At 41.9% G+C, this 26,269-nt stretch overlaps 1 protein-coding gene across 1 annotated transcript; it reads left to right on the top strand.

Annotated features, from left to right (window-relative positions):
* The first annotated feature begins 1,776 nt into the window (after positions 1 to 1,776).
* CCDC80 (coiled-coil domain containing 80) lies at positions 1,777 to 25,640 on the top strand. Its single transcript, XM_083820415.1, has 8 exons — positions 1,777 to 2,550; positions 2,919 to 4,816; positions 8,474 to 8,630; positions 13,852 to 13,988; positions 14,614 to 14,762; positions 17,975 to 18,078; positions 19,460 to 19,540; positions 22,243 to 25,640. The coding sequence occupies exons 2-8, from the start codon at positions 2,930 to 2,932 to the stop codon at positions 22,587 to 22,589; spliced, it is 2,862 nt and encodes a 953-aa protein (XP_083676541.1). The 5' UTR covers positions 1,777 to 2,550; positions 2,919 to 2,929; the 3' UTR covers positions 22,590 to 25,640.
* The last annotated feature ends 629 nt before the right edge of the window (positions 25,641 to 26,269 follow it).

Here is a 26,269-nt window from a genome sequence, read left to right as displayed (position 1 = left end):
TACTTTCAAAAGTCTCTTTCCTGTGTATGCACGAGAAGATCATGCCCAAGGTGTGACTGTGCCTTCCCCAAACTTAGCTCAATTTTTTCCCACCTTCAGTTGAACAGAATCATATCCAGATGTCACATCACTTTCTGAACCCTTTGCAATGCTTTTGAAAAGCTTGATGTACATGGCAGTAACAGCCTTACTGATACCATATACCAATTCCTAACTTGTCATTGATGCATGGGCAGACTTTTTCCTTGCTGCAGTAGCAGCCAGAAGCTTACTTCCAGTGGTTTAACTACTCTGACCTTTAAGTCCCCTATAGAATAGCTGTCTTCTAGGATATTGTTCTTCATCTACAGCTGCCTTACAATCTATCATCTTTGGTGATCTGTCACCTTTTGATACATTTAAAAGAGATTTGGTGGCATGCTACTTTGCAGTCAGGTTGCAAGAGCAAAACAAAGTTTTCACAGAAACTCTTTACTGTATCTAAAATTTGACAGAATAGAAAGCAGAGATAATAAGGAAATCTCTCTTTCATTTTTATGCACTGGATGCGTTTTTCTTGGCTTCATGCAACATATGCTGATAAATGATATTTTAACTCAGTGTGATTTCAAACTATCACCAACCTCAAGAAAACTGAGGTAACTTAGTAAAAAAAAAAATCATTTACCCCAAATTAAGCATTTGGCCTCAGTTTTGTGGGGTGACTATTTTAATCTTTGTAGTAAATCTGAAAGAAACATTGAAATGAAAGCCTCATTTAGACTTACAATTTATTTTCTTTAAAAAAGTCACAATGAGACTGTGTAGTGTTTAAAGACCTGGTTTTTTTCCTTGTCAAGATTAATAACCCAACAGACCTGCCACTAATGGAAGTTTAAGTGGAAAATGTTACCCACCCTTGTTCCACAGAGCTCCATTTTTGTGGTCCTTCTGAGAGGTACAATTCTCCTCGTTCCTGGCTGATGTAGAATATGATATTTTGGGAGGGGCTGAGCCTTTCTGCATTCATATTAATGTGAGCGCAGGCATGTAGCATCCTCCCTTACCTCCACGCCATGCAACAGCATCTCTATAAATAAGTGAAATCTTGGAAAATTACAGAAGTAGTATTCAGATCCTGGTCGTTTTCAGTTGCTATCCATCAACGACCATTAAGCGGTGTTTTACACTTAGAGTTCATGACACACTGAAGCCAGTGTGAATCTGCTAAAGACCAGGTGCTGGCAGCGTAGCCGTGCCAGTTTACGTCAGCTCAATAGAATGGTGTCATTTACACCATGAAGGGAGAGCAGAGGACATGACCCTGTCTTTACCCATGTCTCTTTAGGCATTTTTGCACTTTTTTTTACTGCTAGTGTACATTCATGGGAAATACATGTGACACTACGTTTAGTTCTATAATACAGTAAACATCTTGATCTCTTTAAAAACTACAAATGAACAAACAGGCATGCCTGTATATGTTTGCAGAAAAGACTATGCTGACATACATGAGAACTTGAAAGAGAAATTGGTTGGAAAGTGAAGCAAAATTGGGTTTCACTGGAGAACTCCCAGAAAGCAAACAAATAGGAAAAAGGGGAGCAGGAGGCAGAAACAATAGAGTTAAAAAGCAATAACTCCTAAACGTCAGAGCTGTTACTGACACAGATGGGGAAATGCACTTCTCACAGCGCTGTTTTTTATTCAGCCAGTGCCTGTTTAATGGGAGGAAGGAGAAAGACAAGACTGGGGATCGCAAGGGAGCTGGGCAGCGTGAAGGAAAGAGTTAAGGCTGGAGTCACCCTCTCTGAAGTGCTCTGTGATGCTGTGCAGTGTTTCAGCCCCCAGAGCCTTCCTCCTCCTCCTCCCTCCGTGTGTCAGAGTAGGGAGGAGGCGGGTTCTGCTGAGCTGTTAAATCCTGAGTGAAGTTTCCCCCATTTCCAGTGGCCACCGTTGTCTGAGGCTGGTTCGGAGCAGGGCTGGGGTTACCCTGACATTTCTGGGACCATAGCCAGCCAAGAAGGGAAGGAGAAGAAAAGATGAGAGTTTTACAACTTGCTTTTGTCTGAGTGTGGAGAAAGGGGAACGGGAAGCGTCCTTTTTTTTTTCAAACATCACATTCCTGTGTTTTTCTTCAGCCTGGAAAATATATTAATGCTGGTGCTTTCCTTTCTGGAAACAAAGGAGCTAAACTGGACTGAGGAAGCAAGGAGTGGGAAGGAGGCTTGGGGAAGTTTAAAAGAGAGGGACTCAGAGCAGCTGGGAGTTCCCTTTCCTTAAATGAAATCTCTGCCTGTGTGGGTAACCGGCACAGAAAGAAGCCAGACCTGCAGGTAAATGGAGAAGCAGAGATCCCAAAGGAAACTTCCACTCACCTCGTCCCACTTGTCGAGAAGGTGAAGAAAAAAAGAAAGTTAAAAGATACACAAGTAGACGGACGGGCTCTGGGACTTGCTGGGCTGCATAAGGATAAATCACTGAGCAGCAGCAAAGCTGTATGGCATTGCTCTCCTTTTAAAGGAAAAAGACGTGAAACCTCATCTCGGGAAGGGGAAGTTCCCTGGGAGTGTAAGTCTTAAGTCAAACTCTTGGCTTTCTCTTCTATATACTGGACCCTTTCTCTGTGTGTGTATTTGCATGTTTGTATGTAAGAGTGTGAGAGAGAGAAAGAAGGATGTGGATCACAGTGTCCTTTTGGACAGAGTCATGTTACAGACGGATGATCTCATTTTGCATAAAATGATCCATTTTGTGCTTTCCCCAAAACAACCTGTAAACTATAAAACCACCAGGGCAGGACTGAGGTGTAACTAGCACCCTTAAATCACTGAAACTACCCAGCCTCTGTTTTGTGGTTGTTGTTTTGTTTTAATCACTTGTGCAAGATATCATCATACTGTTAACATCTAACTTTTTCTCCTCCTCCTCCCTGCAAGCGGATTGCACAATGAACTGGAGGCCAGCTCTCAGCTTAGCCCTGCTGTGGGCAGCGTGGCTAGTTTGCGGCTCTGAGAAGACGGGGAGGCTAGCAGAGAGAGGGAGCCATGGAGCTAGGAAAGTACCTCTGGCTTACAGGGCTCCAAGCAGCCTCCTGAGAAGGTCTGGAGCATCCCCGAGGAATCTGAGCCTGAATCCGCAACACCCTGTCACCAAGAGGGATTCTTCAGCACCTCCGAAGGCACCTGCCAGTCTCCTGAAAGAAGAAGCACGTTCCCACCCCAGGGGCATGGGCACCAGAACAAGACGGATACAGAGACTCACAGCTGCAGCCAAATACTCCAAATCCGAGATGATTAAGGACGAAGGGGTATCTACTGCCACACAGTCACGGGTGGCACGCTTCCCTTCGGGGTCAAGTTCCCCCAATGTCCTGGCCAGCTTTGCTGGGAAAAACCGGGTGTGGGTGATTTCTGCGCCCCACGCCTCAGAAGGCTACTACCGGCTCATGATGAGCCTGCTGAAAAATGATGTTTACTGTGAGCTGGCTGAGAGGCACATCCAGCAGATTGTGTTGTTCCACGAAGAAGGGGAAGAAGGGGGAAAAGTCAGAAGGATAACCAATGAAGGAAAAATCCTGGAACAGCCACTAGATCCTGCCCTCATCCCTAAGCTCATGAGCTTCCTGAAACTGGAAAAGGGGAAGTTTGGCATGGTGCTGTTGAAGAAAACTCTGCAGGTGGAGGAAAGGTACCCTTATCCAGTCAGGCTAGAGGCCATGTATGAAGTCATTGACCAGAACCCCATCAGAAAAATTGAGAAGATGAGGCAGAAGGGCTTCATACAGACTTGCAAAGCAGCTGGGGTGGAGGGACAAGTGGTTGAGGAAGGCAATAACGGGGGCAGCACCCAACCTACCCCTGGCGGTGGACATGTCCAGGTGTCAGCAAGGAAGGAGGAGCCAAGGAGGAGCAACAACCAGCTGACAAGGACCAAAACTGTGAGGAAACCAATGACAACCACTGTGGCTACTCCTCTGCCCACAGTAAGGACCACTACCCTCCCTACCACCACCACAACCACCCGGGCCACAACCCGCGCAGTGACAACAGCAAGCAGGCCTACAACAACGACCACGCCCCTCCCCACCACGCAGAGGACCTGGACCACAAAGTCACATACGACCACGGAGTACCACAGGCCGCCGGCAGCCCCTGAGACTACCACGCCGCGCATCGCGGCCTCTGAGGACTTCTACTCTCCTGTGTGGAAGGCAAACCGCAGGGACCGGCAGCGCGGCCACTCAGAGAAACAGCCGGTGGCCACACGAAAACCAAGCAAAGGTGGCCGCCATGAGAGTTTCACAGAAGTCCCTACAGCCCCCTCGGTGCACTACACGAAGGCAAGCGTGAGTAGGTTTAAAGATAACCGAACGGACAGGAAGGACTACAACCACAGGGACCTGAATGTCACACCAGGGCAACACAAGCCAACCAAGACTAAACCACCAAAAAAGAAGACCCAAGAAAAGATACTGAGCAATGAATATGAAGATAAATATGACCCGAGCAAGCCCGCTAGTCCCCATTTAGAGGAGGAGATTGCAGTGGGAAGCGTTCCTTCAAAGAAAGGAAAAGAGTCAAAGAAGCATGAGCGAATGGATAAACCTGAGAAGAAGAAGAAGAAGGACAAGCTGCAGAAGAGTGAGAAGCAGTCCAGGAAGGACAAAGCTGAGAAAAAGAGCAAGCAGGACAAAGACCGTAGCAAGAAAAGCAAGAAGGGGAGCAGGACAGAGAATGAGGATTTCCCCAAGCCCAACAAGAAGCCTTTCTTACAGCCTCCCAGGAAATCAGTGACTGACCTCCTGGAATATTTTGAAGGCAAAAGGCGGCTCATTGTAAGTAACTTGTTCATCTGAATCTTATTTCATAAATGAAGTCATGTCTCCCTCCTAGTAGGAAAATCACAAACAAAAAGTTTATGGTGCTTTTGTATTATTCTTTTTTGTTGAGTTTAAGAAGTCAAACCTCTAGACCTCGAGGATCATTTCCAACAGAGAAGCTTTTGTGGCCTCATGTTGGAAATCCTAAGCGCAGTATGAACATATTTCAGACAGGAATTAGGCTAAAACCTTTTCCCAGCCTCTTCCCATAGGCTGCCAAATAGCCATCAGATTATTTTGTTTCCAATGGATATGTAGGTGTCAGGATCTGTACAGTTATGATCGATAAAATGAAGGTCCAGCGTGGATTACATCCGCTCATCACTTTGGGGTAATTGCCAATGTAACCACATTTCAGTGCTCAGCACATCCCGCCAGCTGGCACACCTGGTTTGTATTGGTGCTGGTGTCCTAAAACTGGAAGCAAGCCACGTGTACTTGGCAGTGCAAGTGCATGGCTGATGGAGAATATGCACAAAGGCATATGAGCAGATGCCTTGAGGTAGGATTGTTACATTTCCCATTATTTCTCATGGGAATTTGGCATTCACATCCCCTAGATATCTTCAGAGATCGCATACAAACTTTATTTTTTTCCCCCTGCTGTTTTTATTAAACTATAACTCTATGGTAAGCTTCCAAGTCTTAGAAAGTCAGCATGGTCTGGAGTTACTTCTCCCAGGGTTTAAGAGTGTTGTATGTTTTTCCAACTACTTATCTAAAAAAACACTTCACCTGGGACAGGAAACAGTTTTAGCTGTAGTACAAATGTTTTTCCTGGCAGATGGCACATACCCTGAAAGGTACACTTTGAAAAATAGTTATTTAAAAATATTATTATAGGAGCTGGTTTCTTGCAATTATTTCACTGCAAGCTGGCCTCTTTGATAATTATTGTCCAACTGTCAGTGTCACAACATAGTTTTGACTTTGATGCCCCATATTCCAATACAAATAGCTAAGATGCCAAGCCAAGATTTCAACCCCTGGAATTTAATTAATCATTCTGCTGATGATTAACAAACCTGAGCAGAATCCAAATTTCTTCTTCCCCTCCCCACTCTTCCAGCTGTAGGGGCTGTGCAGAGCTAGCAGCTATGAGTGAAGAGCTATATATTTGAAAAATTTGAACTTGACTGAATTTTGCTAATATTGCCTATTAGTTACAAGTTAACCAATAGTTACCCAAACCAAAAGCTCAGAGAGAAAAACTGCAAGGAAGTTTGGGATCTTAGCCATATATCTCAATGTTGTGGCTTCCAAGAATATGTGCAGCATCATGACAAATAAAAACAAATATGAAATATGCCAAAAGCAGAGCTTACAGATGTCAGACTGTGAATTCATTACACCAACACAGTCCTAGAAAGTTAAAGGCTGGTCTGAAATTTGAACCTTCTGATACTAGGCCACCTCTCAGCTGGATCTCCAAGAGAAGAGTTGCACAATCTCAGGCTGTCAGATCAGAACTCACTGGGGAGAAATGATAATACCACGCTGCACTTTTTTTCTCCAGTATCTAATACAACCCTCAGCCTGCTTGCCCTGAAGTTTCTTGAAGGATAGGTTTGATCTGAACAACAATAAAAGCAGTGGCTGAAGCCTGCCATCTCTTTTCCAGGGACAAAGAACTTTCCAATACTTTAAATACATATACATGCCTATTTGCATCCCTTCTGATCAAACTATTCAGTTGCCTTAGGATAAGTCCTTCCAGCTGGATGAACTCTGCCATTCATGAGTCTTCAAACTCCCTTGCTAAAGAATTTGCCCACACTGCTCCAGAAGTGGCTCTACCTGAGCTATTCCCCGTTGCATTGCTATGCTATTGTCTTTCAGCCTCTTTAGGAGACTGGCTCCTAAGGACATCATTTCAGTCCTCTCCCAGTACAAGAGAATTTGGAGAGACACACGCTTTTAAGTCCTACGCATCACTATGGATTTCAGACCGCAGATTTAAGTGGGCATTTCAAAAATCTGGAATTCTGAAGGCTAATCTGGGTTAAGTTCAATTAATGACAGATATAGGACCCAGCTACAAAAACTGAAAAAGCATACGGGTTTTGAGACCTGCAGCCCCATCCCTCTATGTTGTTTTGTTGTTGTTGCAGTCTTACTTATTTTGAGAAGTCTTGGCTTAGTGATTTTGTTTATTTTTCTGTAGTGATGAAATGCAGGCGGATGGTTTATATATAACACTTATACACACATGCACATAGATGCACACCCATATGCACATACACACACATGCATGCAAATGCATGTAGATAAAATATATATACTGCCTGGGTTAAAACAGTCCTATAACAAAGCTTTGATATGAAGCTTGCTTTGCCTCTTAAATGTTCCCTGCTTTATTCTACAAGGCTCGATGAAGTAGGTCTAATTCAGACTTCACTGTGTGCTCCTACTTACGGCCTCTGAAACTAAGAGGACAATACAAACCCGTAGTCTGGGTTTAATCTCAGTCCTCAATTTATTTTCACAATCCTTTTTTTATTTGAAGTATTTCTGTGCAATTTAAATGCAATGTATTACATGCAATGGCCCAGAAATCGAATCTTCTTTGTGCCCGATTCTCATTCACTCTCATGTCCCAGTGCTATAGCTATGCCAGGGGGCCTTTCTATAAACTAGAGTCAGATCTTTTAAGCCAATAAATGCCTCCTACATTTCAGTGCATTGATGAACTGGATTTATAAGGAGAGTATCATAAAAATTAGCCTTCAGGCACTACAAGCTTAAGAGGGTAGCTAGGAGACAACTGCACCTGATACAGACTGAAGCATAAGTTTGCAATTGAAGGATTCTGGTGATTATTTATGACCCAAAACCATAAAATTCAGATTCCAACTCCCTTCGTGTTTGGGGGACTGGTGGTAGGCACTTGATTGCAGTTCACTGACACAAGTTAGGATGTTTATGTTGCTAGAGCTGGGGCTTTCCTCCCCACCTTCTGCTGGAAACTGCTGCATAGACTCCTACATACACACCTTCCTTGGGATGTTTGAATCCTAGTCACCGATGAAGGATCTGAGTTGTGTGCTTTACAATTTTTAAATCTCTGTTAGGAGACTTTGAAATGAATAGAGTACTATAGAGTTATATAAGTATTCATGAAGCCCTAGTTGTATTTGCACTGTGATAGCCAAAATATCCACGAGGAGCCATGCCTGGAACTTGGGACAAGGCCAGGGTGGCTGCCATGTTCCCAGTGCTCCCGCTGTGAGCGAGTGGGGGGAATCCTAGATTTGTTACACCCCTGAAGCCCTGGCAAGGCAAGGGATAATAGGAGGGTACATGGTTTTCTGTAAAACCCAGTGCCATTTCTTCTACCAGTACTGTGGAGAGGCAGAAGAGCTGGTGCCACCAGCTGGCCATGCCTCCTATGGCTCTCCTGTGACTGCCTGAAACAGGACAGGACTGCCTTTGGGACAGGCCTGGGCCTAAATGTACACTACAAACACAAGCACAATAAAGTTACAGAGCACCCAACAGCTCCATGGAAAATAAATCCCAGTTCGCAAGCAGTGCCTAGTTCTCCTTCAATGAAATAGTCACCTGTTTCATTCCTTATATTAAACAAGCTCTTTTTTCTCTGCCACCAACCAGCTGATCACGACTCCCAAGGCAGACAACAACATGTACGTTCAGCAGCGAGATGAATACCTGGAGAGCTTCTGCAAGATGGCAACGAGGAAAATCTCAGTCATTACAATTTTTGGCACCATGAACAACAGCAGCATGAAAATTGACCACTTCCAGCTAGGTTCCATTTTTTTTTTACTATTTTCTTTCCACCTTGCGGGCACAATAGCAGATAGCAAAGGGAGAAATTTCCCCAGCTTGGGTCAAGATCTAAGCAAGACTATTTGTTGTGGTATAGCAACACTTTCAAACCCATTCTTCCTCTTCCATGCTGACTACCCCCACTTCGTATTTACATAAGTGCCTCTGGTATTTTCCATGCTTGGTCTTCCAGTGCTGTAACTTGAGCACCTTCAGCTTTCTTTGTGGGAATTTATAAAACCAGTAGAACAGTCAAACTGTGAAAAGGCCTAAAAATGTGATGAGGGCATGGGACAGAAGGTGGAAGTTAGGCTCAGTTCTACCAATAACTTGAATATCAACCTCACTGTCTAACTAAATGGCTGTCCTAACACAACTCCACCATTGGTTTTTGCAGGATGCCTGCCATGGGTGGCTATATACTTGCTAGCATGTTTTAAACAGTGTTTAAAGAAACTGGCTATTGTCATGAAGGAGAGGAGGCTGGGGACAGAAGAGACTGAAGGGAAATTTTTGAGATTATATTCAGAACTTGGACCAAGCTAATCCTGTTTTGAAATTCAATATTGTTACCTCCCTGTCCTGCCATGTAACATTTTCTTACACCTTTTCTCTCCTTACAAAGATGTGGAAAAAGACGAATTTTGTGGAGGCACACTAAACCCAGGACAGAGAGAGAAGTGTGCTAGGTACACCCCTTGCAGTGAGTTCTTTTTCTTCCCAGGATCAGTTTTCTAGGCCTAACAGCTGATTTTGAGATGTTCACAAAGTGAGTATTCTCCACAGGAGAGGCCCAGGCACATTTTCCCTTTTCTGCTAGTAAAGAGGTAGGAGATTCCAGCCATAGCCTCTAGGTATTTACAACCTTACAAATTTGCACCAGCATACCTGATTATTAAAAGGTTTACCATTTTAATTCCTACAGCCTCTCTTTACCCTTAAAGCAAGACACCCATTGGTGTGACTGCTAATTGCTGGCTATCACAAAGAAATTAACCTTTGGAGGCACTGTAAATCAGAGTATGCAGGTCTTGCAAGGTAGCTCACTCAGACTTCTCTAGTACTACTTTCTTTACGTACACATTCCCATATCTACAGATGGCACAGAACATCTACCTCTCTGAGGTAGCTTTGAAAACAACTGTTGTCGGTGGTCAGGTCCCAGGGAAACATCAACCAAAGCCAGTAAGAACCTTTCCTTTCCTTACGGCAGGGTTTGGACAAAGACTTCAGGTCCAAGTCCAGCAAAGCACTTAAGCTTAGGTATCTCTTGAAGCATGTAAACAGTCCTGTTGCTGTCTGCATCTAAAGGTTAATACCAGCTTAAGTGCTTTGCTGGACCAAAGCAAAGGAATAGTATAAGAGCTACTCACTTTGCTTATAATTCACCACATCTTTCCTCTGGAAGTTTATTTGGTTTTACCAGACCTTGGGAAGAGATGTGAGATGGAATGGAAAGCTCAGGACCACATGATGCTCCCATCAACCGTCTCTTTCGGGGTATTTCAGGTCTGGCATACAACCGGCCAGAAAATTACAGAACTATGCCTGGCTTCCAGCCATGCCTCTAACACTCTCAGAGGGGACCTAATTGGAGAGCAGCAGACTTGTGTCCCTGAACAACAGGGAGTCACATATCCAGCCAGAACGCCCATTCGTGCGCCTCCTTGACAAATCTGGAGTGGCACAGGATTTTCCACATCAGGCCAAGGTTTCTCAAGGTCACTTTCTGTGTACCTAGACCAATCTGTCTGTCAGTGGACTGTTTAGGTTTATATATAGCTCCAGACTGGCTAATAAACAGACATTCAGTCTGTCATAGACCATGTCAGAGCGACAGGCCCTTTCAGCCTGTTCCAAACTTAACTTAACACCCAAATTTTCCCCAAACCACACAAATGTGTGTAACAGAGGAAATCTCATAGGAGGAATTAACTTGTTAAAGAAAAGCGGGAGACAGTGGGGTGTAAGTTAAACTTTACATGAAAGCTCACCTTACATATTTGCTCAGAATGCCTGATCATGAACTTTTAAAAAGTTTAATTAATGCAAACACCTTTCTATTCTTCCTCCCTTTCTCCTCTGCCCTTCCTGTTTGCATGGCCTCTTCATGGCTCAACCTCTGTCAGCACAAACATTTTGTTCTAACAAACATTTTGTTCCCAGTATTTATGCTGTAGTGAGAAGCCTTAGCACCCAGCATGACAGGGTCTACTTACCCCAGTCCTAAGTCTTGGGACTTGCTGTGCTAGTGAATTATAAATGACAAAAACAGGAAGACCCATAGAAAAGACTTTTCACCTGAAATTTCAAATACATTTAGAAGCAGTTAATGAAAGAGCTTATTAATGCTGTTTGGACTAGATCAGCTCATCCTGAAACCAAAGAGCATTTCCTAGTTTCCCACTGGAATGACAGAAAAGCTGAGAACTCAGTGCAGAGTTCTCTTCACCCCAAGTTGTCCTTTTGGTCTCTTTCCCCAACTCCTGGGAACTGGGCTTTAGTGAACTAAGCAGCAGCTACAGGCTAGAACACACCCACCCCATAACCAAAGCTAGCACCCAACCTATTAGGCCACTGGACTGCCACAGCAAATTGCTGAACTTCTCTGCAACCTCATTTGAATTATTTCTAAAGAGTAACTCATCTTCCCATGTCTAGCTGCTAAAGATGTACAGAGAAAAGCTTCTACTCTTTTCGTGACCTTTCCAGGAACAGCAAGGAGAAGATTTTGGTAGTAGCAGAAAGTCCTAACTCTGTTGTTACTTAGGCTGACCCCACAGCTCCGTTATGACAGTGGAGGATGGGGACAAGTAGTTAACTGGAAAAGTATTAGATTTTTAGTTTAATTTCTTTTTTGACTCCCTAGAAGTCACTTCCAAGTTTGCAAAGCAAGCCAGTCCTTGTGGCTTTTTTTCCATTAAAAAAAAATATATTTTTCTCTATCATTCTTGTAATTTAATTTTGTTTACACTCTGTTGAAAGACAATCTCCCAGCAGTGCAACTTGAGTGCTATCTTCATGCTGATATCTACAGTCTTTAAAGCAGAATAATGCCATGGGTCAATTGGTGTAAAATACTGCACCACAGTTGTTTTTCAATGTGTTCACACCAATTCCTCTTACATTATTCTACCTCCATACAGGCCAATTGGATAGTTCTGATTTTGCTTTGGGAGAAAATTGCAGGCATAAATATGAAATTTTAGTCTCTGTTTTAATAGTCATGCTTGATATTAGTAAGATGCAAATCTTGTTTATGAAGCATTAATGCATGATTTACAGATGTTTTAAAAAGCGAATAACCAATTAGTACATCCAGCAACACATCTAATGTGGAATTTATAACACTGCCTGTAATTCTTTACAAAACTTTCAACTGAGGTACATAAACTCATGTACAACCATATAAATTATGCCTACAGCATGATTACTTACTATAACCAAAGTGCAACATTTGCTGTTTTGTTTTGTTTTTCTGTAAGAAGCGGGTCCAAGGTATGAAACCTAAAGGGCAGTTTCTTATTCAAACGTCTTCCCAAAGATGTAATTCAGAAGATTCATCCAGCCTATTACACTGATTAGACCTACTGCAAAATTTGAATCAGATCAATATGCTCCTGGAAGCTGTGGATGTGTAGAAAATAGTTTAAAATTCCATATTGTTTAACGAGTCAAATATTGTCAAAATATACAACATTTGTTCTTGAAAAAGTATTTTCTGCTGCTGTATGCTCAACTCAGATGAGTTCATCTCATGTCTGTTTGCTGGTGAATAATCGTGGGGCAGGGGATGGGAAAGTTGGGCCTCTGGATCCCAGCTCTTGACCGGCTGTGGTGTCTCTGACTTCAGGCAGGTCACTTACGCCATGGCTGGGATTGTTAAGTGTGGATATGAATATTTATAACCCAGAGCTGTCATAGGGCATAAACAAGTAACATTTGCAGACAGCTCTCTGGCCCCCAGGTGACAGGGTACTTCATTTCACTTTTTGTGTGACTTAGCCTGTCTTTAGCTTTCCAGGCACACAGTTTCATACAGAGGCCAGTTCCAGCATTGTCACAGTTGTACAGTGCTGTGCTGGATGCTGAGCCCATGACATGGAGGCTTTCAGGACTTGGCCCTAATGCACTCTGGCTCTAAGGGAAGTAAGGAACCTCATTACCTCCACAGGCTTGTCTTGTACACGTTTCAAATCTCTGTCATATGTCACACAGCTCTAACTTTGCAAATGTATACTGAAAATTTCTTTTGGTATTTGCCACCAAATTATGGCAAATCATTTAAAAATGGTGAAATGGGCAAAATTTTGGAGTGATCAGATTAGTGAATTTTCATGTTAAGCATAGGAAAAGAGGCATAAAATTTTGAGTTAGTTAAAAATCTTTTCAAATATTTGGTTCTTATCCATTTGAATAACTTGGAGATTTAATAACTCTGTAATTTTCAAAATGAAATTACAGTCTGCTTTTTTTCCAAGCCTGTCCAAATGTTTTCTTAGGGTAGAGCAATGAGTATATACAAAATCATTGTCAAAACTATGTTTTTTCCCGTTAGGTTACTAGAATGGGAAATTAACATCGGCAAGCAGTTGGAGGAGTGCCACAGCAGGGTATTTGTGGAGACCTAAAGAGCTAGAGCTGCAGTATTAAAGATACATTAAACAGTTTCTGGTTTCTTGTAGTCACTAAACATCCCGTCGTTTTTTAAGACTGGAAGGCACTCTAGAGTCCTGGCCAACCTTAAGCTGTTCTAACTATATTTTACTGACCCAAATTCTCTATGCTGTTTCATTTGGATATGGTGCTTTCCAGCTCCTGTCCTAAACTGTCAAACAGTTTCTATTTTCTACTGCAGAAGTGGCTGCATTTCAGGAGCTGGAGAAATGATTAACACATGCATATAAATGTATAAATACGCCTAAAACTTCTTTCCAGAAAAGAGAAGGCAAGTAACAAAAGTAGAAAAGTTGAATGCTGTAGTACATATGCCCTAGGGTAAACTGATTTTCTGAAAATACTGGGATTAAAACCTGGCAGCTAAAAGCCACAGTGCCATAGTGGTGATTTTGAAGATCTTGCCAGTGCAGTGGGAAGAGGGCTTCTGGAAGATGAATCTCCCCCTTTATTTCAGGGTGAAATTGAAGTCAGCATTCTGTGCAATTCCATGACTATTTTTATTTCTACTGTTTTGTATTAAGATAATGAAAAGCCCATGAAAGTGATAGAGGATGAAGATCTTGTGGATCAGCAGCTTATCAGTGAGCTGAGGAAAGAGTATGGGATGACCTACAATGACTTCTTCATGGTGCTGACGGATACTGACATGAAGGTCAAGGTGAGGGTTTTGACTACTGGAAAGAAAAGACATTGGAAAATATGAAAAAAAAAAGAAAAAGGAAATTATAGGCTTGCATGTCAGGCACATAAGAGAGTGATGCAGAACTTTGTCATTGCTGGGCAACAAGAAAAAGGACAGTAAGAGAAATTTTCAGGAATTAGATAAGTATCTTCATGTTCTGCAGATGGGGGATTTCAGGAATTGTGGTTTTCTGCTGGGATGGTAAGTTGACGCCACAAGGACAGGCTAGTAGTCTCTGGCAGGGGTTTTTAATGCAGTATATGGTGTCCTAAAACAGCATGGTTGCTCAACAAGATGACAACATATTGTATATGGACAATGCTCTAGCTGAAGGGCCCTACAAAAGAATATATTGACAATTTGTTGCCTGCAATGGCCTGCCCTTATCACATTGGACAAGTACTCACAATATGCCGCTTCCAAAGAAGAGTCTGACTGCTAAAATAAAGAGTATTTCCATGATTTATAATCTGTTTTAGGCCTTGTTACCTGTGTGTAAATGGGGATATTTTAATCTCTGTATATCCTGCTGTGCTGTGATACCTGCAAAATGACTGCTACTATGTGCATCCTTTCTCCATTTGTTCTTCTTGCTTAACAGCAATACTATGAAGTACCTATAGCAATGAAGTCTGTGTTCGATTTGATCGACACCTTCCAGTCAAGAATTAAAGACATGGAAAGACAGAAAAAAGAGGGCATTGTCTGCAAAGAAGATAAAAAGCAATCCCTTGAGAGCTTCTTATCGAGGTATTACCTTCTGCTCTTATGTGCTGCTAGTTCCAATAATTTCTGTTTTACTGAAAAAATACCTATCCAACTACTTTTACAATTTTTAATACAGATTTCTTCGTATTAACAGTGATAAGCAAGTACAGAGATGCAGCCACAGCAGAATGCACGCTTGCACAGAGCACTAGGAGTCAATATGCATGTTGTATTTCCTGACTGACTGCACATTTTTTGGACACTAACTTTCTGTATCTTGGTTCCCCCACCATGACATGGAGATAACACTGATTTGCATTAGAATGGCAAATAAGGATTAATTCACAGATGTCAGCTCAGTGTTTTGAATGAAGCACAGTGTTGATATTTCAACCATCAACCATGACAGTCACATTAATCCCATTCTAATCCCTTTCATGTAGCTTGAATCAGTAATTAATTCTCTGTAACTTCCTTCTTATCTGGCTTGAGATAACAGTTGGTCTTTGCCAGTATTAGTCATACATCGTATTAGAGGTCTTGCAGATGTCTCTTGTAAAATGTCTGAGACCTTCTGTAGCAAGACAGTTTTGTTTATGCAGTCTCTATATGCTGTGTTACTGCTCTACCTGTGAGACCTGAATACTGGGAAATAAACATGTCTGGACTGTGGGAAGATTCAGATCCAAAGAACAGCTGTGCAGCTATGGCCCTCTCTGTTAAAGGGTAATTTACACGAAATTAGGGCTACCTCATCAGTCCAGGCTTTACCTGCTACTACTGCATCCTCCTCACCTAATATCAAAATCCTTGGGGGGTACACTTTTAATGCCAGATGGCTATGCAAATAATTGAGACAGCATGATGTGTTACGACTTGAGGGCGAATGGAGCAACAGGCAAATGAATAGGTTGCTGGTTCATAAACATTTTAAAATTCGATGGCCACTTCAATGAAAAGAGAACATTTAAGATGTACCCACCCTCCTCACCACCTCCTGTTTAGGTCTCAGTGATTCATCCCCAAGACCACCGAGAAGAACCACAGTTTGGAAACAGCTGCCCAACACAAGAAAGGGCTTGTATGCTAGAAAGTGGCAGCTCCCAAACCCTTCTTAGCTTGCAAACAGCCCTAGTAATAAACACGCTAGAAAAACAGGCAGGAAAAATGCAGAGTGGTACATCTATAAACAGAACTGCCACTGCACAGAATACATCTGCTGTCTGTGAAATAGACATCAGGCTTTAAGTATCGGGTGGACTTCCCTAGCCAGGGTAACTGGCCAGATTCCCAGCAAGATTCATTCCAGCTTCGTCCATGATTATCTTCCCAGCTGAGCAAGGGTCCTGGCATCATCTCCGTGGTGTTGCTCATTTGGGAGGTCAGTTATAATAATGCAAACGTTGTTCTTAAAAACGCTGGCTGGAGTGAAAGAAGACTGAGAGCTGGAGCTCACTTGAGTAATGCTTAAAAGCCACGTGAACCAGCAGGAGATCCTTGAGTTTTTGGGGAGGGAGTCTTCCTGTAGCCCCAAGACACTGGCTGTGGTGCTCTGGGCTCACAAGACAGAAGGGGGTGCAAAATAAGGTGGAAGTGGAAGAACAGGGTGTACACAGGGAAGGATCTGGCACATTCGCCAGGACAGTATAGGCCTGTGTGCTCAGATGTCAGGAATAAGGCATAAATCTGTACATTAGTTATCAGTAAACTAACAGCTGTGAAGGGCCAACTAAATTAATTTCTCAGTACGATGTGACCCCAAACAAGCACACCAGGTATTAGGCTTGCCTGGGGCAGGAGGATAGACTGCTTGAATGATTTTCAAACCTTTTCAGCTCTGTGCGTCTACAAAGCAGATGTTCAAAACATAGAAAGTCATCATTAGAGTATCTTAAAGCAGCTCACAGGTAAAACGTTATTCTGATTTATGCCCTAGACAAAATGTGATCCAACGTTTGTAGTCCCAGTCTTTGTTTATAGGCAGCCAGGTGTTTTTGCTATACGAAATACCACAAAGATTTTTTCACCCACTTTCAGAATAATAAGAATTTCTCCCTCTTTTCTTCACATAATAGATATGACTCTTAATGCTCCTCATTGCTTATACACATACCCATGTTTCTTACTTGTTCCTCCTGGACAAGATTAAAATTGGGGAGCTTTGCTTTTCAAGCATTTGCTCTTTTAATTATAAAAATACAAGCAGCATCAGTCAGTCAACAAGACAAAGAATTAGCCAGAAGCATCCTCTGCTCTTTCAGCAATTTCTTCGGTGACTTTGAGCAAGTCCCACCTTATTTCCTGCTTCTCTCTAGTGGAACAGTGTTGATCCATTAGCCTTTATTTTGTGATCTTCATTTGGTGCTGCGGAAAGGCAGGCTATTATTGTAACAGGGTAACATCTGCATCCATTTAAAACATCATTTCCTGCTATAAAAATATCCCTGCAGCTTTGCAAATTCCTATAAATCTGATTTATTTAGCTTTAGTGGAGAAGTACCTTTATTCAAAAAAGCGGTTGTTTGGAGAATATTAAATAACTCTGCAGTTAGAATTTTTAAAGGCTTCAAGTGTCCCTATGGCATCACCTTCCTTTGAGGGTGAAGGTGATACTCAGTGCACAAGTTTGGTTAGATGAGACATCCCATATTAAAGGAAAATATTGTCCTATGGATGGCTTATATACTCGCAGGCTCATACTGCCACATATATGTAAACAAGCTTAGATTTAAAAACACACTAAAGGTATTTCGAGTGAATGCGGTAAAGAAGAAAAAGAGGTCAGTGACTATTTACACAGAAGTATGAGTTATGTCTGAAATGAAGATACACCCTAATTCCCAGACAACCCTTGGACTGCAAAATCACTGAGCAGTTCCAGGAGCAGCGAATGACATAAAAGCTAAAATGTCTAGTGAGAAATTCTACAGGAATCTTTTTTTGCACTTGAATACACAACTCTCAGTAGTGTTATATCTACCAAAGGTGGCTCAGAGCAAAGATCATCAGCTTTGCAGTGTTTGTTTGGCCAAACTGCAGCAAAACTGCAGATGCTTTGAGTTCTGGAGCTGTAAAATTTCAAACAGGCTTTATCCTCTCCCAGTGATGGATGGAACTGGGAAGATCTCCCACCCAGCTGTTACTCGGAAGCTGTGAGAGGTATCACGTATCTCAGCCCACACAGCACAGGAACGCTGAGGGCACTCGAGTCACGTGTTGTGATGGTTCCCTGTTGCACTCCTTTCTCTTTCCAGGTTCCGATGGAGAAGGCGGCTTGTGGTGATTTCTGCTCCCAGTGATGAGGACTGGGCTTATTCCCAGCAGCTCGCTGCTCTGAGCGGACAGGCCTGTAATTTTGGTGAGTCAAAGGAAATAATATTCTTGCTCCCCAAAACCACATCCTTCCTGGTGATGTGATGGATTCCTTTGCTCAAGTCTGACACTAGACAATCCGAGGAGTCCGACAACTGGAAAGTTTGCTGTAGCTACTCCAAATATAATTGGAAAATACTGTGCTAAGCAGGTAACACAATGCACTGTGACAGCTAACACCACTAAACCAAATGTTCCCTAGAATCCTTTGTGTGAAGCAGAAAGGTTAGCACTCTGAAGCTTATCTTCAGGCTTATACTTCAGAAAATCAGTAACGCAACCACTTCAGCTTGCATATTTTCTTTTTCCTATCGCACAAATAAATGATGCAATGCTTTGGGATCCTCTGCAGATCCTTATAGCCATCTCAGACCTAGGTCAGGTATCAGGGAGATGCATGAATGTCAGCTGTTTTTTTCCTTTTCTTTCCTGCTCCATTTCCTACGCCTGTAAAAAATCTTAAAGGAAGCTACTTCAACCCAGTAACAATCTTTTCGGCCCCTTAACCAGGTACTTAAGATCCAGCTAAATGGTCAGTGGAGAGATAGAATGGAACAGGTCCTATTCCAAAGCCATTATTGCAATACATTATAATTATGCCCAAAAAGAGATTTGCAGTGTCACTGCTACACTGTCTGCTTATTCATAATCACCTGGCTTTCATTTGGAGATTCAGCATCATCTTATTTAGTAGCTACCAAAGTAAACTGTGACATGGACCACTGGTAAAATCCTTTCTGAAGAACACAGCACGACCATAAGTTAATTCCATCTGCCCTTTGCTAAGGAGAGTCTTAAGGAGATCCAGTGAGTTGCTAAAGCATTTATTCTCAATGTTTTTTCTTAACGAAGTGATGTTTCCAAACATCTTATCTCCAAGTTGTAAAAACAGTTACATCAAAGATTTTGTAGATCATATAGACTCTTGTTCATGAGCAGTTTCTACAGTCCCTAAGGTCTTCAAAGCAGAGGCAACAGACCAAGCCGTGCGCAGAACAAATGAAATAAGTGAATGCCTGTCCTAAACCATTCACTGCAGTGACCTGTGGTGATTATATCGCCTCTAAGTACTTTCCTGCTGTGTGGATGACAAGTAAGAACTTTACTGGTGAACAAAACAGTGCGGAGACATTCTGAATTTGGGGGTGGCTTCTGCAGTTTACTTGTATGTCTAATGTTTGTATCCCTATGGTACAGAATGACATCAAGTGCTGTTGTCTTTAGGACGAACAACTCTTTTTCATGGAGGACTGCTGAGACTGGCTGCTAATTCAGCAAGCATAAACCTAGCTGATTAAACTGAAATCTGCCCAAGAATGTGCATAAAGATTGGGTCTCACTCAAAATCTCCTTCATTTCCTCCACAGGTCTACGCCATATAACTATCCTCAAATTGCTAGGAGTTGGAGAAGATATCGGCGGTGTCTTAGAGTTGTATCCAATTAATGGTAAGTGACCGTTTCCAGTTTCTTCAGTACGACCCATGAAGGGCATTATGCAGAATTCAGTGTTTCTTTGCTGTGATTTCTTTAGAGGGATTGATATGACTGGGATTATAATGTGTTTTTTGTTTGTTTGTTTTCCGAAACAAACAACAAACAAACAAACAAAAGAAGGCACATAAGCAAACAACAAGCTTTCTTGGCGTAACTGTGCTAAACATTATATTGATTCTTCAGAGTAGAAAAGCCCAAAGATGATCTGGAAGGCATCTCCTATCTTTATCTTCCACCTAAACATACAATCACAAGTATAATCCTCTGCCTGCACTGCTATCAATGACAAAGAAATGTTCATGTATTTTCCATGCTCTAGAGTTTGCAAAGTTTATAGAACATATACCTAGCAGATTCTCTTTTATCACAGAATCACAGAATCGTCTAGGTTGGAAGAGACCTCCAAGATCATCTAGTCCAACCTCTGACCTAACACTAACAAGTCCTCCACTAAACCATATCACTAAGCTCTACATCTAAACGTCCTTTAAAGACCTCCAGGGATGGTGACTCAACCACTTCCCTGGGCAGCCCATTCCAATGCCTAACAACCCTTTCAGTAAAGAAGTTCTTCCTAACATCCAACCTAAACCTCCCCTGGCGCAACTTTAGCCCATTCCCCCTCATCCTGTCACCAGGCACGTGGGAGAACAGACCAACCCCCACCTCTCTACAGCCTTCTTTAAGGTACCTATAGAGAGCAATGAGGTCTCCCCTGAGACTCCTCTTCTCCAGGCTAAACAACCCCAGCTCCCTCAGCCGCTCCTCGTAAGACTTGATCTCCAGACCCCTCAGCAGCTTCTTTGCCCTCCTCTGGACTCTCTCGAGCACCTCCATGTCCTTCTTGTAGCGAGGGGCCCAAAACTGAACAGAGTTTTATGGGTCCATCGCTCATCTTCCTTTGCACTTGCATCCCTGCAAGCTAATTCAGGTAGTTATTTTTAGGAGAACTCACTGTCAGGAGAATTTCAGGGTACATTTCAAAGGCTACGTGTTCCTCTACTACCTAATCCCAATGACTACCTCTGTCAGTAGAGATAGGAGGACAAGAAACAGCTTATTCATTCCATCGCCATTTTTACAGCACTGTACATGAAAGCATCTCAGTCTTTCTAGCCCCATACAGATACAAGTCCAGGCCTAAGAAAGACTAAAACCAGAAAAAGCAGGTCTGATACTTCTTTCTTCAACGCCCTTGTATCCATTTACTTTTCACTGAAGAACTTTATCACCTTAGTCCTACATGCTAAGTAGCCCTCCCCACATCTCTTCAATGTATTTTTCTAATCTCCCTTTGAATTCACTTTATCTTCTAGCACCTATACCTACCTGCAGAAGCTTTGCAGATCTACAACACACCTTTTATTTCTACTGAACGTGACCCTTATATAGCTTTATTTCATACACCTTTCCTCTTGTGTGGGTAAACAGTTAATCCCTATCCATCTCTGCAGTAGTATTCACAATTCTGTAGACCTCCCCCCAGCCCATTTGTTTTACAGACTAGTCTTGACTGACTTGGTCATTTCTCATACAGAACCTACCCAAGCCTATGATTATCCTTATTGCTTTTCTCTGTTGTTTTTTTTTTCCAGTTATTCAAGGTTAGAGAATCATAATTGTGTGCAGTGTTCAAAATGGACACAAGCAATAGGCTTTAATGATAGTCTCTTTTCTTTTTTGTGTTACTTTCCTTATAGCTTCTAACATCTGTGTTGACTTTTGGTGATTAGTGACCTTTCAAGGAACTACCTTTCATAACCCTAAACTCTATTCTAGAACAGCACTAGTCCCAGCACAGGCAACTATGAACTTCACTGGTTACCTCCCCCCACTCCAGGAAATGATTATATATTATTCCTACCTTGCTTCTGCCTTCCAACCATATTATCAAAGTTTCTTTTGAAGTCTTCTGGAAATCTGCATTGCCTGTATCAGCCAGACCACCTTTAGCTATCTGATTGCTGATCTCCTTTGGGGAACCTCAACAAGTTTGTAAGCACAAAGCCACTTCATAAGAGACCTGTTACTAAGCCAACTCTCTCTGTAGGTGTCCACTGATTCTAGTTGTCTTATACTTTCTACCTGCTTACTCGGTACAAGCTTCATGCTTAAAAGCCCAGAGTTCACCAAATCTGCACCAGAACATATGTTTTTAAAGTGGGCATGGCATCTGCCGCATCCCATAATTCATACATAATTCAAGTTCAAGACTGAAGCTCCATACTAACATTAATGACTCAGAAAATTTATCCCACAATTCTCCACACAATCACATTTTAATTCTAGTGGTTTCTTTCAGTGTGACTATTTTTGACATATGCCTTCTGCATACATGAACTGTGACTCAAGCCGCATGGGAGTCAAAGATATACATGCGTGTTGGGTGAGGAAAAGGTGTGTTACACCACAGCAGCTTCAGCCTAGAGGAGAAAGACAAATTTACTAACCCTAACAAAACTGTTAAAAATACAGCTTTGGTTTCTGTGCAGCCGCCTTGCATTTCAGAACCAGGAAATCCTAATCTGCAAATAGTAAGAATCTTATATTGCCAGCTATTGGACTGTATCCTATCTCACACTACAAATTCACTTAGCTACTAAAAATGTTGCCTAACCAAAATGTCAATGCTGTTTTATGTAATCGCTTTCTAGGAAGCTCTACTGTAGACCGAGAAGACATCCCAGCTAATTTGGTGAAAGACATTCGAAATTACTTCCAAATTAGCCCAGAATATTTCTCCATGCTTCTAGTCGGGAAAGACGGAAACGTCAAATCCTGGTATCCTTCTCCAATGTGGTCCATGGCAATCGTGTACGACCTGATCGACTCCATGCAGCTTCGGCGACAGGAGATGACAATTCAGCAATCACTCGGCATGCAGTGCCCAGACGACGAGTATGGTGGGTATGGTTACCATAGCTATCACCAGGGATACCAGGAAGGTTATCAAGATGACTACCGTCACCATGGAAGTTACCACCATGGATATCCGTACTGAAAAGAGCAACTTAGCCTCTGACTGCCCCATGCCTGTCTTCTAATAGCTATCCAAGCAATAGGTGGCCAGTTGCAGAAAGTTTTTCCAGGCCACCTAGATATCCATGCCTCCTCCTTCCACTGTTCAGTCAAGGGACTTTGGTCATTTGCCTTCTCAAAAATGCAGAAGCCTTTACAGTGAAGCAACTCAAACCAGTAGTACTGAAGCTTTAAACAATAAAGACTCCTTTATATTTTTAATCCTTTATAAACAAAGGGCATCAGCAGTTGCTGTTTGTTTGCATTAAAACCAAACAAAATGTCCCTGCAGCCTCAGTCCATGGACAATACTACAGGGCAGGAAACAAACTGTCCAACAAATACTGCAATGCTCTTTGTAATATTTTTTCTAAGGAGAAAAAAATATTTATTGGAAAGTGAGAATTTTGCATTGTACTGATGAAGACAAGCAAAGAATCACACTGCAGGACTTTCCCGAAAAAAGGAAATGTTAACAAAGTAGCATGTGGCAGGTTCTTTAAGAATAATAATAAAAATTCGTTTGAAATAGCTTGTCTAAAAAGATAGCAACCCTTCTACAATGCATCAGCATTGTAGTTAGCTGACTTTGCCAATGAAAGTAAGAATTTATGGCTATGGCAGGACTCATTCCAATACAATACAATGTAAAGTTCTCTTGAAGTCAAAGCTTGCTGCATGGCCATTAATTCTTTTAATTGGGGTTCCTGTTCTTTTAGGTCCTGCCTACCTGGCAGTTAATGAGAGCTAAGTGGAAACACCAACCATACAGTATTGTCTGAAATACAGAAAACTGAAAAGTATTATTTTCCAATCAGAAAAAAAGACAACATTCTCATTCACATATTTTAAATGAGTTGTAACTAGCTCTCTATAGTAATGTTCTTCAGTAAACTATTGCTCTAAACTTCAAATTTCTTTCTACCTCTTCTCGTACCCTCCCCCATAAAAAAAATCTGGACTAAATGTTTATAGAATTGTTTGGGTATAATTTGATTTGCTACTAAACCAGCTGTATTTCCGCCATGTTTTCTGAAATGATTTTCTTCTCCCTTCTCCTTGGTGCCTTTGGGCACTGGATCTGTTGCACCATCCTACTCCACTGAAATCAGCTGCAGGAACTCCATGTGCAGCCATGCCTCCAATACCATTTTGGTTAGCTTTCTAAACATGAAAGACCCATTGGCAAGATTAAGCAATATCTGGAAGTGATGGCATCATGTAAACCTTCGTAGTGGCACAGTGTTCACTTCTAATGTTTAGGACACACCTGACCATGCACATTTCTTTTTTATAATCTGTGACATGGGTGCACATGCCATGCATGGATGCATGCACCTCTCATGCACATGGGCAACAGGTCACTCATTAGGTTCTGTCATCACAGCAGCAACACTGGAACATGTACATGCTACAGCTCAAAACTGGCCAGAGCATGCTCCACAATGTGAGATTTATCATTTTACTGTTCTTTTTTTTTTTCCTCTCCTTTGCTTTTTTCAGCTGTGGGGTAGTTGATTTTTTTTTTTGTATTTATTTTTGAGGGGAGGGGGCAGTAAAATGACACAAAACTGAGTAAAGCAACAGATTCACCCAAAAGCAGACGCTTTCCTCAGAAACTTAGTCATAAAAAGTGAGACCCTGCTTGCCTTTAAAATGTTAGAGAGGCAGACAGATGTCAAGGGGTCACAGGGCCTTGTCAGTTCTTCCTTGGCAGTACAGTCACCCTCCACGCCACCTGGTCTAGGCAGCACAAGATACAGTTCATCTTACCACTCTTGGGTTTGTGACTGGAGCTAACTGGGGGGAAGGTAGGCTTTTGACAGACCCATTTTGAGAGGACTGCTGCCTGCAGAGTGCTTCCAAGTATTCCTTTATCTACAGCACTTCCACAGCTGAAAGCAGTGGACAGAGAAATTAAAAAAAAAAAATTAGGAGGAGTGATAAAAAAAGAATCACAGAACCGAAAGGTTTCCAGAAGAAAGATAAAGTCCCATAGGTTAGTTTCAGGAAACAAGTACTTACTGTATCAGTGTATTAAGGTCAGCTGCCTAATTGTCTTTGCCTAAAGCAAAAGCAGAGGAAAGAGTACCTAGCAGTCACCTCCTTTAAACAAAAGGATGAACTCCTCTGGATTTTCTGTCAGGTGTTCATTTCAACTTTCCTGTAATCTTGTTTTTCCATACAAAGTACTTAAATGAAAGCCCTTTTAACTCACATTACAAAACATCAAACCTAAATGTCCTGTACTGAGCAGGAGGAGGAGACAGTTAACTAACAAAACAGAGAGCAACGCTTAATCCAAATGGCTTTTTTTTTTTTTTTTGAATATTTATAAAATTTGCGGAAGACTCATTATGATTCTGGTGCTGATTTCTGCCTTGTAAACTGTCTCAAAATTGCTAGAAACTTTTAGCAATGGTTTAAAATCCTGATTTTGCAACCTACCTCTCACTATGGATAACTAAAAGCAAGGCTTGAAGGAACACCAAGCCAAAAAAAAATGCTTTCAACAACAATGTATAGTTCTGTTGAAGACTACAAGCATCAGGGAGCTACACTACTCCAAACACAAATCAGATCCAAAGTACTGGATCCGCCCCTGCAGCATCATTCTGAGCACAGGTTTATTGAGATTAACTACTTCCACAGTTCTGAGTGGGCAGGTTCCACACAATGAGGAAAATTTCAGAACTTTTTTCTCATACATATTTCTGGGATTTGATTCAGTTGAAAGACAGCTGTTTTCATCCTCAGGCCATCTTTCAAGTATGATGGCTCAGTTTCTACACTCACAAAGGAGATGAAATTAAACAAAATAAAAATCACTTTAACTTGCTTGTTATAAACAAGAGAAACATGAAGAGACCTCTCTTCCCAAGAGGTTTGATGAACTAATTCCTCAAATCTGTGGGAGGAACATAACATTTTCAGCAGCTATTAAATTCAAACATTTGTGAATCTGGGTTTTAACTCACAACGTAGAAAGAACTCTCTGCCCAATGCTTTCAATAAAGATTATGTGCCAAAGTAATGCTGGTCTCCAAAAAAATTCCTCATAAAATTCCCTATTACTATTTGAAGAGAAAAATATTAAGCTTTCTGACAGAGTAGGTGAGCAACCATACAGTGGAAAATACTTAACCGCTGTTACTGCAGTAGGATTCACATGATCTATTCGCAAGGTATAGCTCTACAGAACAGCCTCCCTTGCTGACCAGAGCTGTTTTCCAGCTGACTGTGGTTTGTAGTCACTTCCTCTAACAAATCTCATATACACGCTAAATTTGACTATTGCCATGGACTGCATGGCTGCATAGAACTGCATGGTTATATTTTTGGGTTACTTACACACTTTTTATTGCTAAGTTTATGCTAAGTCCTTACCCATTTTTAGACAGCTGTTAATGTTCCTGTTGCTGTACAGGGGATATACAGTTCTCCTCCATTATTAAAAGAAACCTGCCTGGCCAATCCAACTGAATGTCTCCAAGACCTCCAACCTGTTCACCTGAAGACAACAGAAAGATTTCTACATGTTAGATAGGATCTAACTCTACAAGGAAAGTAAATGCTTCCATATAGCTCCATAGTTATATACCTGGTATCTTTGTGCAATCTGAGACTTCAGCAAAACAAGTCAATCATGACATCATGCTTGTG

The sequence above is a fragment of the Anser anser genome, assembly GCF_964211835.1.
Source record: "Anser anser genome assembly, chromosome: 1".
In the NCBI taxonomy this organism is placed as follows: Eukaryota; Metazoa; Chordata; class Aves; order Anseriformes; family Anatidae; genus Anser; species Anser anser.
Note: the sequence above shows the minus strand (reverse complement) of the source record. Positions and strands in the feature narration are given on the sequence as shown.

What these genes read in the sequence shown, in the direction of transcription:
- CCDC80 (XM_083820415.1), top strand. Translation starts at nt 2,930, where the DNA reads ATGAACTGGAGGCCAGCTCTCAGCTTAGCCCTGCTGTGGGCAGCGTGG. An exon ending in CGGACAGGCCTGTAATTTTG is followed by an intron (nt 18,079 to 19,459) that starts GTGAGTCAAAGG and finishes TTTCCTCCACAG; the next exon opens with GTCTACGCCATATAACTATC. An exon ending in AGAGTTGTATCCAATTAATG is followed by an intron (nt 19,541 to 22,242) that starts GTAAGTGACCGT and finishes ATCGCTTTCTAG; the next exon opens with GAAGCTCTACTGTAGACCGA.